This window comes from Xiphophorus maculatus, chromosome 2 (assembly GCF_002775205.1).
Source record: "Xiphophorus maculatus strain JP 163 A chromosome 2, X_maculatus-5.0-male, whole genome shotgun sequence".
Taxonomy (NCBI): Eukaryota; Metazoa; Chordata; class Actinopteri; order Cyprinodontiformes; family Poeciliidae; genus Xiphophorus; species Xiphophorus maculatus.
Window position 1 is genome coordinate 10163352 of NC_036444.1, and position 14530 is coordinate 10177881.

General features: G+C 36.3%; 2 protein-coding genes across 2 annotated transcripts in view; one reads left to right on the forward strand and one right to left on the reverse strand.

The window, feature by feature from the left end:
- Nucleotides 1-4112, forward strand: part of LOC102217502 (RNA polymerase II elongation factor ELL-like) — a 29247-nt gene extending 25135 nt beyond the window's left edge. Inside the window, exon 12 of the mRNA XM_014468486.2 lies at nt 37-4112. Within this exon, the coding sequence (XP_014323972.1) occupies nt 37-150 (114 nt within the window). The 3' untranslated portion in view covers nt 151-4112. The remainder of the gene's footprint in view (nt 1-36) is intronic.
- On the reverse strand, nt 904-7724 carry pex11a (peroxisomal biogenesis factor 11 alpha). The gene is made up of 3 exons (XM_005798214.2): nt 7415-7724; nt 7166-7281; nt 904-6217 (listed from the first exon to the last, which is right to left on the reverse strand). Exons 1-3 carry the CDS (start codon nt 7468-7470, stop codon nt 5658-5660), a joined length of 732 nt encoding a protein of 243 aa, XP_005798271.1. The 5' UTR covers nt 7471-7724; the 3' UTR covers nt 904-5657.
- Nucleotides 7725-14530: the final 6806 nt, after the last annotated feature.

Below are 14530 nucleotides of genomic sequence, written 5' to 3' on the forward strand. Positions count from 1 at the left end.
TTAATACAGACTCTTTTCCCTTTCTGTTTTTTGTAGAAGTTTCCTGGATACCGGGAAGAAAAGAAACGGTGCGAGTACCTCCACAAAAAACTGTCGCATATCAAAGGCCTGATCGCAGAATATGACCGAACACAGGGATTAGTTTCCTAGTGACTGCACACTACCCACACCGGGTTGCAACAAAAGTGGACCAAAAGAAGCAAGGTGGACCTAAAGACTGCCCAGCCAGGTCCCAGGGATGCTGAGACACTTTAATTTCCTCCACAGTGTCAATGGAATGGAGGGTGTAAGGTGCTCTGTCAAAAGTGGGCCTGGACCGCCTACTCGTGATCATATGTTACCCTTTAAAGCTCTGTTTTTTCAGCTCTATTTATGGCTGGAAGAGCTGGTTTCAGTTCTGCTGTAAAACACGACAAGTAAAAAGGAGAAGCCAACAGATGTGATCCTCCTTACCTAACTACATAATTTGTAATTATATTTTTAAACTGGTTGAAACTTTAAAGTGTCGACTTGTAAGTAATTAAGTGATGGTACAATCAAACTTAGGGGTATAAAAAAAATTCCACTGAAGTGTTTATATTTAAATACAAAAACTGTTTGTGGATTTGAAGATAGAAAATATATTTAGGATTATGAATGATTAATTTAGTACAATAATAAGAAACATGCTGGCAGCAATTACATCGTGCTAGTTATAAGTGCACTCTAAGGCTTTTTAAATTAGATTAAAAATGGCAAATTAATCATTTGTAGAACTTAGCTTGATTAAAATTTGTCATTCATCCAAAAACCTGCAGAACTGAGACCTGATCTAATATTGATCACTAAAGAAGGATATATGGAGTCGCTGCAGAGACAAGGGTTGAAACGTGTGTCTATGAACTACAATCAAAATGAATTTTATGCCTGCTAATGTTCTGTCTCATTTCTCCGAAATGCCAAAAAATACTCACAGTGGGGAATTATTGAAAACGTCAAATTTGTCTTAGTCACTGAGGACGCTTTTGCCATGAAATTCGCCTGGAGGTCAGTAATGACCCAAGTAACCCACACATACAAAGAATGGAGCACAAATAAATCCTTAAATTATATGTAATAAAGCAGAATAGCACTTGTTATATGAAGTCTGGTAATCTCAGTATACAAAAAAATGTCCCACATAATGATTTTATCACCTTGGAACTTCACTGTTTGTTGTTTTTAAGGTGATTCCAGTGCAATTTCTCCTCCAAACATGGTGTGTCTAATGACATTCAAAGAGTGAAGCTTTGGTCTCATCTCCCCTGAATTCTCCTTGTGTTGTGTTTGGTCCGTCCAAATGTACTGCTGCAAGTTTAAAAGGTCTTAAATGTGCTTTTTTCAGCAGTGGAGTTTTGTGTAGTAATTCTTACAGAAGTCATGGCAGATATGTGTATTACTTACCGTTTTCATGGAAAACGGTTCCTGCTAGTTGCAGGTGTCTCTAATGCTCATTGACTACTTTATGGCCCTTGGACAATTATTCTGATTGTTGACTTATTCTTAGTAATCTTAAAAAGAGCACCTGGGTATGGTTGGCTTATGGTTAAATGTTCTTTCTGCTTCTAGATTATGGCCTACATTTTAGCAGCCAATGTCAGGACTATGCTGTTAGTGATATTAATTTCCACTGAAAGACCAGTATTTTTCTCTGCTTTTCATGCATTTATTAACTTAATTTTCTTCAAGTGATATTTTCAATGTCATTCCATTTCACATAACTTATTCAGGGACTTGCATAATTCATTTCTTTGTATGTGTGGGTCACTTGGGTGGATACGAACATATGGTGTAACTCATGGTTCATGTCAAAAAGCAGATTAAAACTATGTTGATGAAAATCACATTGGTTCCACAATAATAGTTCCACTGTATATTTGCTGGATTTCACATAGTACTGTGCACTTTTAGAGTCAGTTTCACAAATGTAGCCTACAGTGCCATGAATTGCCTTTTAATATGAAATGATCAACATACTCATCTCTCAAGTCTTCTGACCATAGCTTTACTTCCATAGAAATAATGCTGTTCACACTGTAGATGGATGATCATTTTATTGTGTAATTTTACTGCTGTTAAGGCCCTGAATTAAGTTTAATAGAAGGTTTGGCTAAAAACAATGCATTGCTACCTTCTATGAGCGTTACATTGAGGAGTTATTCAGAGAAATGTGACTAAAGTGTGTAATTTAAGGAGTCGCAAGCGATTGGTCCTGTGGGGTTTTTTTATGCCCAAATTGCTTGGTTTAAGTTTGTTATAAGGAGTAGTGAGAACACAAAAGGGATCCACATCAAGATTTTAGACACTCTGATATATATCAATGTGCATCTGATCGGTCACAACCTGTGCTTTTAATTTTACCGGAACAATCTCTGGTTCTGGTGTAGAAATTTGAATATTTGTAGTTTTCTCTAAGCATTTGCATCATAGTAGCAGTACTCACATCTATTGTCTTAAAAGTGACTTATAATGGATGAATGAAGTTAACACTTGCCTTGACATGCACTGTATGTCAGACATTTCCAACTTTCCTAGTTGCCCATTTTCCAAAATGCTCCTGGTTTATCCTGCAAAAATCAGTGTTCTCAGATCATTTCTATAAATGGCTTTTAGTCCAATTGTAATTTTGGTTACTGGTAAAATGTGCTGAAGTTGTCTGTTTTATTTCTGTCTGTGCCATGTACTTATGTCTTAATTTTTTTTTTCCCATCATTTGTTGTCTTCTTGTCTGTGCGATAATCACAAACTGTACAGGAGTTTCTACTACCATCCAGTTCTGTCAGAGATTCAAAAACATTGAATACCTGCAGGAATCTATGTAATTTGCTTCTGATGATTTCTTTGTGCAGCAGCTCTATTGCCAAAAGTTTAGTGGCCAAATGTTTTTTTTTGTTTTTTTCTGCAATCAAATAGACATTTTTAAATGCGGTACTCTGATACGTTTGAAGGATTTGAGTAACAATAGTTATTCTGTTTGAGCACATATGAAATAAAATTAAAAAAAGTATTGGCACTGACGACTGGAGGAAAAACTGTAATCCCATAAAGTATAAACCAGCTTCAAATACTAAAAATCATAAAAAAATAAACAAGTATATAAAAAAATGCATAAGCACAACTTAAGTGCATATCCAAAATTTATTGGGATTTTGCAGTGTTCTACTAAAAAGTTGAAATTTGAACATGGTTAGAGCAATAATGAGACTCTTCAAACCATAGTTTGCTGAAAGCAATACATTTTAAAACCATTTTCTTTCAGAAGCTTACAAATATGTACCTCTAACATAGTACAAGTAATATTACACGAGGGAAAAAAACTGATAACCTGTGACATGTGTACCATTTGTGAAAAAAAAATCCTACGTACCTTTTTCTTATTTATCTGTTGCAGGAGCTAACTACTGAAGGTGCCTTTTCACTCAGAGAGCAGGTAGATTCATCACACAGTTATTGTCCAATGAGGGAAAAGAAAAACTGCCAGCGGTAATTACAAATCTTTAGCTTGACACTGTTGCCACTTTTTAAAAGTGCTTTGTTCTATTTTTGCATAATCTCAAAAGATGCCTCTTTAAATGCACATACAGGCATATTTAATAAATTAGATCAAAGTTTTCCAGTAATAGAGACTTGGTCTTATAGGATTGAAGACCTATTAGGATATCAACTCAAAGCCACGTCTGTTTAAAAGTGCTTTGAAGCAACTGTCTAAGTTTCAGTTTAATTTCATCTTCCAACTTGGCAAACTATTTCCACATTTTTCCATTGAGGTGTGATTTAATAGATTACTGGTACAGGAAACAATAACACACCAGTGGAAATGTGAAATAAAACCTTTTGTCAACTATATATTATTGCATTTTATTTGCTTGGAGCAAATGTATTTATTGCTTTTAATGACTGTACATTTTTGAGGGACTATTTTGTGCATTGCTTATTCGTTCTTTGCACAGCCAAACTAAACCATTGTGAAAGAGACAATGGAATATACTGTATTTTTGCAATATCTGGATGAATATAACATCTCTTGAGAATAATCTTTTACAAAAAAATGTATTGTTGTCTGAGTGAAACAGAAAATAAAAAGCTCTTCAATTGTACAAGTTGTCATTTGTCTTAAAGAGGGCAGTGTAACTACTTCTGAAAGACAAACATGTTGCATGGAGCAAATTCCAATACATTTAGTTGCAAACAACAGATTTCCAAGTATTTGCAGCTCAAACTCTTCTTGAACAAATAAAACGGCCATGCAAAGTTTTTCCTCTTAATCCTGTATCACTTTTCTTTGAGTTAACCTCATCAACAGTACTTATAGTTGAAGTCCAGCAGATTATTTCAGTAGCACATTAAAATCTAAATGTTTCCCGTCATTTGACAGAGAAGCCACTAACTCTTCAGTCATATCAAATTAGCAGCATTTTATCACAAAACAATAAGCACAGCAGTGGCAGTGGCCTGAACACTAACCCTCAATTTGTACTTCCATTATGTAGCCACTTATTTCATCTCAACCGTCCTCCCTTTCACACCGGCAAACAAACTTTTCTAGTCGACACTTGGACAATAATGCACTATTATCCAAGTGTTTACCTCTAAGAAGGTAAACATTCTTGATCAAATATGGAGATAAATTATATCGTCATCCCTTTTCCTTGAATTTTAAAAAGTTTACATAATTCAAAATTTTCTGCAACTCTATTACTGATCTCTGGTGGTTGATCGTTGAGGAAAAAAAGCTTATGACCTCTGATCAAATCAAATAACTGAGTAACATTCTGTTAATCTTACTTTTTTGAGTCACAGAATCCCTTTTTCTCACTACCTACCAATTGTTAATCACAATTCACCAATGCGGGTACAAATTGTTTCCTGGTCTGGACAAAACATCTTGCATAGTTAGGTGATGTACAAAACCCAATATATTTCAAAAGTATGAAATAGTAAAAAGGTCAGATGTAATCATCAAACAATTCCACAAATAAAAATATTAAACATCTTTGAAAGCAGACAAAAAACCCTGCAATATAAACAATTTTTGTTTCATATTACTTGGGAGTCTATCAGTTGTGAAACTGCTGGTAGTGTTTACAGAAATGCAACAAAGTCAAGTCTTTGATATTAAGGTTGTTTAGAAAGTACTTCCTGCAGCAGGTTGCTGTTAGTTATATTTAGAGATGCACCAGTTAGTCAGTCAGAAAAACAGAATTGTCCCTTGACTATCGGTCAAACCTGAATTTTTTTACTGGTCATTAAATGCATCACAAATAAGCATTCACAAAATTTTAATCTGTAAGCAATCAACCAGTAGAAGGTACTTTGTACTTCCTACTAGAATATTAAAATCACACACAGGTTAGGGAAATGATTTGATATGTTAAATAATTAACCTGCAGTTCCTTAATTTACCTTCTTTGATGAACAAAAAATATCAATTGGAAGGTTAGACTACAGAAAAAAATTAAAAATTGCTATCAGACATGAAATTCTTGATTGATGCATCTCTAATTATATTATTGCCAGAAAGCCTTAAAGTAAATTCAGATTCTGCTGCAAAACCACTCAACACAATTATCATTGGAATATATAATCTTGCCTGTTATTGCTAGTCTGTTTTAACCTTTGGTCAAACTCCACCCTCCTTATCAGGGTTTGATCCTCAAAGTGGGTCGTGCGAGGGTTATAATGCCAATCAGTGAAGATATCAGCCCACAAAATCCAACAACTCCTGCACTTGACTTGTAAATGCCCAGCCTATCTAAAGGAATGAAGAGATCGCAGATGTTCTTCACAGTGTCCAAGGCAACAGTCGGTTCTGATCTCAGAGTCTCCAGAAGCAGGAAAATAAGGGCATCCAGCTCAGGAATAACGGCTTCCGCTACTTCAGGACAGTCACTGAGATGCTGGCTTTTGAGGCGGTTATCTCTCCCTTTCTGTTGCATCAACTGGAGAATTACATATAGGTCTCGGGTCAGATTCATCACTAATGAAAAGAGGTAGTAGCGAGAGGCATTTATGCTCCAGCGTTCCTTGTCGATGCTGCGGATGAGGCCCACATTTCTGGCCCACACTACATTATCACAGATAAAGTAGAGGGCCCGGTTGATGTTGGCCACTGTGAGGCACAGGCCCAGTACTCGGTCAGAGAGTTGCATGGTTTGTTTAGCAGCCACAATGGAATTGGCTGCATTTCCTAGCCTGAGCACTGACAAAGGAGGCAGAAATGAAAGCAGGAATGAGTTCAAGAGAAACATGAAGTGAACATTCTGCTATAAGCAGTCAACAAGCATCCAACAGGTTACTATACAGCTACATAAACTACATAAGTTTAGCATGTTAGCAACTCTGTAGCACAAAGGTCAAGGTCGACATTCATGCAGTATCTTCACGTCTACTCTACAGCACTTTTGAAGCAAAGCTTTCCTGCTTTCAGAATCTCTTAGGGACCTTGCTCCAAATGAATGTCCCACCAAAATGTTTTGCTAAGAAATTATGAGAAAATAGTGTCTGTGAGTTAGTAAGTCAAGCTGCCAAAGCAGCAGAGACTTGCGGTGGCAGCTAAGATGCAGAAGCGATAATTAAGCGGTGCATCAATAGTACCCCTTTGAGGCCCAGCTTTGGACTTAGTAAGGCTCCACAAGAACAGAAATAGGAAATGCTATATCTTTATCGCCTGACCTCGCTTCCAGGCATTTCCAAGTCAAACCTGTCTCTTGTCTTTTGCACACATTCATGAAGGAACTGGGACATTATACATTAAAGTCTTAAAAATCTCAGTTCACCTCTTGTATTTTTTATAAGTATTTTACCAGGCTATAAATCCCAGAAGTCAAACAGCTCATATTAAGTACTTAAAATCCCAGAAAGCACAAAGGAAGAACGCTTGATTTTTCACAATGTTCATTAACTCATAATTATGAAAATGTCTTAAGTTTAACATTTCCAAATATGTAAAACTTTGAGCAAAACACTAATTACTGTTTGTCACAAGGACAGGAGTGACACATGCAAAAGGGACACTATAGACAAGGATTTTTTTTTTTTCATAAATTAAATTAATTAATAAACGTTGAAAGTTGTCTACTGATAATGAAATGCATTAAAATATTTTAATCAATAAAATGTTTTATTGCTTTTTTACGATTATACTCACATTTTCGTCCAGCACTTAGATTATTTTCCAAACTTTTAAGTCTGGCCACCAGGTCCTTTCTATCAGGCTTGTTTCGTAGTAAATATATTGACAGTGCACAGGCATACTGTGTAGCTCTGAAAGCAAAAACAACACAGGAAAAGTTATCAAATTTATTACTTAAGCAATATCACCAATTCGGCAAATTTACTATTATTATTTATTATTTTCAGAAATACGCCTGGCCAACTTTATAAAGGAAAAGCGCACCTGAATATACGGTCTCTCCCTTGGCTTTGGCTTGTGAATTTCACAACGGCGTCCATGATTATTAACACATCAGGACAGGCTGTTCTGCTCAACTGCGAAGTTTCCTCTTCGTGCACCCGCTGTCATGAGCTTCTTGTTGATGCCGGTATAGTTCAGTTCCTTTCTTGACTTTAGTATATTGTCAGCACTAGGTCCTCACATTTGTTGCCGCTTTAAAAAGACCGAATACTTAGAAATGTAAAACTTTCACCGTGTGTTTCATTTTGCTAAAGCTCAGCTGATTTACAACACCTGCGGAACTAAACACGGTTGTTTCACCACAACTCTTTACGGCAGCGGAATGAACGTCGAACAGATTTCCGGGACGGACAAAGGGGTTTAAAATGAATGGACCTTACCAAGCTCCGCCCACAACCGACCCACGACTCAAGTCTCACAAACAAAGCCTCGCAGCGCGTTGTTTTTATGTAAACATGACTGATTAGTGCATAATTTCTACCGGATTTTCACAATATATCAGCTACTACAATGGACAGAGGAACTAATAAGTTCATGTAATAATCTGGGAGGAGGTTACTGGTTTCTCAGTCACAAGCTGGTTGCAAACCTGAGGCCAGCAGGTGTCAGTCAGTTATGGTAGATCTGAAATTTGGTTTGATGACGTCCTACAGACTGATAGGAGGAACCAAAGAGCTCTGTAAAGGTAAAGGCAAGTCTTCTGAAGCTGGGATATAAGTAATTTAATGTCACATAATTATTGTGGTAGAAGCCATTCGTTTGTTAAAATTTTATGAAATATATTTGTTCTATTTGATGTTTGTTGTCAATGACGTCAACTCACAAACAGACGAGGTAATTAGTCCAACGTTTAGAAACTACGGCGGCTGTAATGCGCCACAGCAAAGGTAAACAAAGGTAAAATAACCCACACAGGTGATCAACTCAAAACCACTCCTACCTTTTTACTCTCTCTCTCTCTCTTTGTAGTTTAAGCACACCTGTTACCGTGGCAACCGCCTGCGCCCCGCAAGACGAGCAAAGATTACGTTCAAAACGTAACATTCAGTCCGTTACGATATCCAGTTTCCAGGCCTGATATTTATTTCTCGATTATTGATTGACTAGCTGTACTTGGTGCTAGAGTGGCTAACAGGAGTAACAGTTTAGTCCAAAGCCTTTTCTGCTAAAATAAAAATCTTTAGTGTTTGTCAGATACAGTAGACATTGCATATTGATCTGTTTAGCTAACGTAAGACTGTGTAGCAGACAGGCTTCAAGGTGTAGAAGATGCATCAGTTCTGCCTTTATGTTGTACTTAGCTAACGGGAAGCGTGTGTTTGTGAGACGGCCGCGCACGTGACCACGTAGAATGGGCATCAGCCAATGAAAAGCGGCCACTCTACCAGAGGTCCATGGACCTCTGGTAAGGTCACTTGGATGTTACTTGGATATTTCAAAGTCTTTTCTTTCCCACAAGAAATATCTTTGACTGTTTGGTCTTTCTGAACCAAACAGTTCAGAAAGATGCAATGGCCGTAGTAAAAGGAGGGTACAACTCCTTAAAGTTGAAGGGTTTATATATCTGAACCAAATAAGGTATTTAGATAAAATAAAAGACTTGTAGCCTTTAGCAGATGACCACATAAGTGGTCTTGCTGTGTCATTTTTTAGAGAAAAGAAGCTTTTTCCAAGCAAAATTTTGATTCAGTTAATAGAACATTCCCTACTGTAAAGAGTATTTTCTTATGAACAATCTTCCAATGTGTTTAATAATAAATCCCACATTTCTTTGGAAATGTCCCCATAAAACTTCACAGACTGGAAGTAAAAATCCCTTTCTAATACAAATTTTTGCACAGCTGCCTCATTTGTCATTTCCATTCAGCTTTTGAAGTAGGCTGTTAGGCCTTTGTTTTTTGGTCATCAAGTTTGAATAGTTTAGCAAATTCCGTTGAGTATTCACTGAGTATGTAAAAGGCTGGCTTTGTTGAGGGATGCAGTGAAACTTGACATTATTGCTCTCAGTAACACAAATATAATGCATTGTGGGAGGGGGGCAGTGTCATTAAGCAACAAAACAAACCTGTTTGAAATCAGTTGCTTCTGCAATTATCTGGTAGATTGGCTTTTTAAATGTGTCTCTTAGTTCACTACAGGGAGTTCAGACTTCAGAGGAAATGCAATTTGGTCTGAGAAGGTAAAAGATCAGTTTTTTATGGTAAATAGAAACCAACGGGTGGAAATAGCCGAGTATTTTTCGACTGTACATATTTGTCTGATTTTAAAACATGGGATGCAATGAGTGGCAGTGTATGCGTATTATTTCATTAAGGACATCAAGCCTGATTACTGTCAGACTTGTAGAATTAAAAAATCACTTAAATAGTGCTTGTCTGACACCAAGAATAGGCTAAAAGAAACCAAATACCACCAGTCTATGTATTTTTATCAGAAATTGAGAAGTTTTCATTTCAACACCATTTTTATGAAAATGTTCTACTCCTGTTTTATCAAATCAAAATTAACATTTCCTTTAATTTGTTGGTTTGAGTTAATGATGTTGTCCCTGAAAAATAAACCACATTGTAAGGATATGCCGACAAAGGATAGGGATAAGTCTGGCAGAGTCACAAAAGTCCCAGAATAATATCAACGCTCCACTTGTCTCAGATAATTTGCTTGTTTTTCCACAGCTCGCATATTTATTCATTTGTTGTACAATAATTTAGAAAACTTATTTAATTACTTTCAAATCTTCATATCAACAATTACTCCATCTTGAGACATGTCCAGTCTATTTAATTAAAACTCCCACTGATCCTTTATTTACAGAGCAGTGGGAAATGCTTTTAATCATCTGTTGTCACACACAACCTTGTATGCAGCCAAAACAACGAAACACTCATTCCCAACAAACGCCCTGGGGTGAACCACAGGCACAAATTAAAGAAGCCAATTTATCCTCAAATTATTTACTAGAGAGGGCTGATTTTACCAGAAACCTTTACTTTATAATGCTTTATTCTCACTTACCTCAGTGCACAGTGTCAGTGTTCATCATTCATAACTTAGGAATAAGAAAGAGACTGACCAAAACCACTGCTGACCAAAAGTAGCTTGTCATTTGAAAGAATAAGAAGAAAAAAAACATTTTCATAATTATCAAGACCTTCATGGAGATATTCTGTATACTTATGAGACATATTTGAAGGTGTGTGTCCTATTATTTTTGTCATAAAACTAACAGTAGTTCAGAAAAAGAACATCACGTGTAAAATCACTCAGTGGTAGTTTGATGGCCTGGGGTTGCTCTGCTGATACAAGATGAGCACAACGTGCTATAACTACTCTCCATTACCAAATACTCAAGGGGATATCTCACCATCATTTTGTGACCCTCAGTTTAAGTGCACTCAGGATATGCAGAAGGACATTGATCGACGCCACTCGCCACATACGCAGATCCAAATCTGAATGGCTCAAACAAAGCAAAATAAAAGATGCTTAGCGAGCCTAGTCAGCGTATGAACTTGAAATGTATTATGATGCTGCATCAACTTTCACTTGCACAGTTTGTATAACAGAACAAAATAATCAAGTCACCATGAAGTCTGAAACTAGATAATCATGAAATTAGCTAATTGCAACATATTATAAATGCCTGGCAAAGACTTAAAAATTGCAACAGAATGTAAAAATGAAGTACACCTATTATGCTTTTATTACAATTAAGAGGATAAGTGGCAACCTGGTGGTGCAATCAAATACAATGGTCTTTAGAAATGCCAACCTCTGTCAGAGAAAGCAAATGTTTTGGCTGCTTCTCAGTCTGCGGTTCTTGGTTTTATATCAACACAATCCAGCAGTCACCTTCGAGAGGCTTTTCTTGTTAATCTGTGTAGAGCACAGGATCACTTTGAAACTATTTTAAATCCACAAAGACTTTTCTCAACTGGAAAAAAAAATACTGTTAACAATCTCCCTGTGGGGAGGATATCTCAGCAAGTTATCTGGAAGGTCAGACAAGTGTAATACTGTAAGAAATTTCTGTTAAATCCTAAATGTTACATTGCATAAATTGGAATTCCTACAGGTCTCTGTTTGAACAGAAAACATCAATGTTTCTGAAAGGACAATCAGAAAAAAAAAGACTGGTGATGGAAGGCCTTCAATCTTTTCCGTGTTTGTAAATTTATTTGTTCCTGCCACCTGTTTTGATTCTTCACAGGATTCACAAAGTGAATAAGCCTAGACCTATTGGCGTATCAAAGATCACACTTAAAAACACAACTGAAAACTGTGACAATAATCTGCTTGAATACAAATCAAGCAGATTCCTGCAATTTGCAACAGTTTTTTTCTTCAAGTCATACTTGTGTTTAGATCATTCATTTGATAAAAAAACAAAACATTTTGACTAAACTACAAGGCAGAGATCATTGGAGGAGAGGGTGAGTTCTACTTTCTGTGACATCCTTCACCCAATCGTTGTACGGTCAATAGCACAGAGGTTTGACTTATTCCTTGCTTATTCCTCTGCACCAACATTACCAGCAGTTTTCAGTTGTGTTTTTAAGTGTGATCTTTGATACGCCAATAGGTCTAGGCTTAAAAATGCCAAGAATTGTGCACTGACTGTATAATTTACATAAATGTGAACAGGCTGTTCCCTAAATGCAATATCTCATTTACAAATTCCGTTTGGTTAATGAATATATTTTAAGAGGAAATATGTTTTTTTTCTCTCTCATTTCAGAATCAGATGAATGTGCTAATTCAGATTTGCACATATTTAGCAATTGCATTTAACAAATTTGGAAAAATGTATGTCCAATATATTTCTATGCTAACTCTGGAGTGTTTGAAAACAGTGACGAAAAGACCGCAGAGCAACTCATGTTGGCAAAGATTCCTGTGAGAGAACATTATTATTTCAAGAAACGTTTTCTTTAGCCAAATATCAAAGTGTGACAATAAGCACATTGGCTAAATCAACAAAAACCTTTTGTCAGATATGGTAGCTATGAATATGATCCGGGCAGCTTGAAGTTAATGTGCCAACTCCAGAGTCAAATCTGAAGGTATTTATTTGACAGCGGAAGCTTGAACACAGACTTAAATTACTTTAAGAGTTCCCTATCATTACACTTTTGTAAAATCATTATAATTGAAAATAAAAAAATCAAGATATTTACCATTCTATAATCGTTTCTCCATCTCCACCTAATGGTCTTCCTGTCACTTTCTAACCAGATGGAGAAGTGGATGAAAATTTCTCCGTCAGGAATGATGGGAAGGAAGTCGCTTGGCTGACCAATAAGATCATTATCTGAAAGAGGGATTATCTGGAGGTGTGGAAATCTTCTCATAAGCATATCCACTGAGTCAACTGGAACTGAAATGTCTTACTGCTTTATTTTGCAACTCCACCTGGTTGTATTCAGCCACTGTCAATCAGAGAGAAGGAGGGTGGATGTGAGTGTGCATGCTGTTACATTTGCAAGTACACAGATAATTGTAGGTTTACAAGCCATTAAGCCTTAGAAAAGTGTCTTTAGGTTTCACTTAAGTAAAATCTGGCATATGTGACAAAGAGCAGTCACATTAAAGAAGAATATGGAAAGGCCTCTTTGTGTTGCTGTGCATATGTTGACTTTAAAAGAGATGTAGCCATAAACTTGTAAAAAACCACTCATTTGTTTGGATTATCTGGAAGATAATTTGCTTGTTTTTTCACAGCTGGTATATTTATTCATTTGTTGTGCAATAACATAGAAAGCCTTTTTAATTAATTTCAAATCTTCATATCAAACATTCCATCACTCTGTCCTGAAGCATATATCCATTCAATTCATTTAAATCTCTCACAGATCTTTTATTTACAGAGAAGGGGGACATGTCTTTAATCATCTGCTGTCAGAATAAAAATAAATAAATAACAACTTTTGACTTTGAAAAACAGATTCATAACAAACTCCTTAGGGTGAACAATAGGCAAAAACTAAAGATGCCGAAGAGTGGCTTATTTAGAACAGAGTTTGACTAGTGTGTACTTCTACCATTTAATATTTTCTTATTTTTGTGGAAGAAGAAGAAAATACAATCAGCAGTACTAGAATTTATCCCTGGCTGAATTGGATATTATCAATCTATGCAAAATTGACACAACCTTGTTACACAGCCAGTCACTGACTGAAATGTCAGTCTAGCCCTCCACACAATGAAAGCATAGCAATATTAAATTAGTAATTTCTCATACATGTGAGCAAGTCAGCCAATAAGGGGAAATCATCATTTAACGATTCAAATGAAAGAGTTTGATTTTAAAGTCACCCTCAGAATGTCAGAATGTCCTTTAGAGGCTGGATTAAGCCAGAGCCTTGAGGCAAAGATAAGGTGCAGATCAACCGGGTGTTTATTCACTAATATTGAACAGGCTCACAAACAGGCAGAAAAACCTAACCTGTTCCTCAGGCCAAAAGAGGACTCAGCAGCAGCTCACAAGCATCTTAACAAGCGGTCTTTAATAACATCCTCAAATTAACAAACTTACTATGCATCTTATATGTTTGTTAAGATACTTGTGAGCTGCTGCTGAGTCCTCTTTTGGCCTGAGGAACAAGTTAGGTTTTTCTGCCTGTTTGAATATATACAGTATATATAGCTAAATATCCAGCTATTCTGACAGACAAATACTGTCAAACAATAGAGCACACCTAAAACCACACTTCAGTTTCTGCATTTAAAGCTATAATTGTAAACCATAAAGTGCATAGAATACTTATGAATCAATGAACTAATCTGGAACCTTTAAATGGTTCTCAGGCCCCCAGAGAAAGAGACCGAAGGAAATCATGCACAACAAATACCGCATATAAACATCTACAAGGTTAGATGATGCTACTTATTGTTATTGCCACAGACCATTACATATTGACAATACAAATTTCTCACATAGACTGTGGCTTATGACCATCGGATGAGACATTAGACAGCCAGAGAGCCCAATGCTCAGATTTTAGTCTTATAGTTAGATTTTACATTATATGTTACATGGTGTGTATGAATACAAAGCCTATAAATAAATACTGTTGTTGTAAATTATATTGGCAACCT

Excerpts from the sequence above, each read along its gene's own strand:
- pex11a (XM_005798214.2), bottom strand. The coding sequence starts at position 7,470 with ATGGACGCCGTTGTGAAATTCACAAGCCAAAGCCAAGGGAGAGACCGT. Across the intron at positions 7,282-7,414 it reads GGGAGAGACCGTATATTCAG|AGCTACACAGTATGCCTGTG; the intron begins GTGCGCTTTTCC and ends TTTTGCTTTCAG. Across the intron at positions 6,218-7,165 it reads TCTAAGTGCTGGACGAAAAT|TGCTCAGGCTAGGAAATGCA; the intron begins GTGAGTATAATC and ends CTCCTTTGTCAG.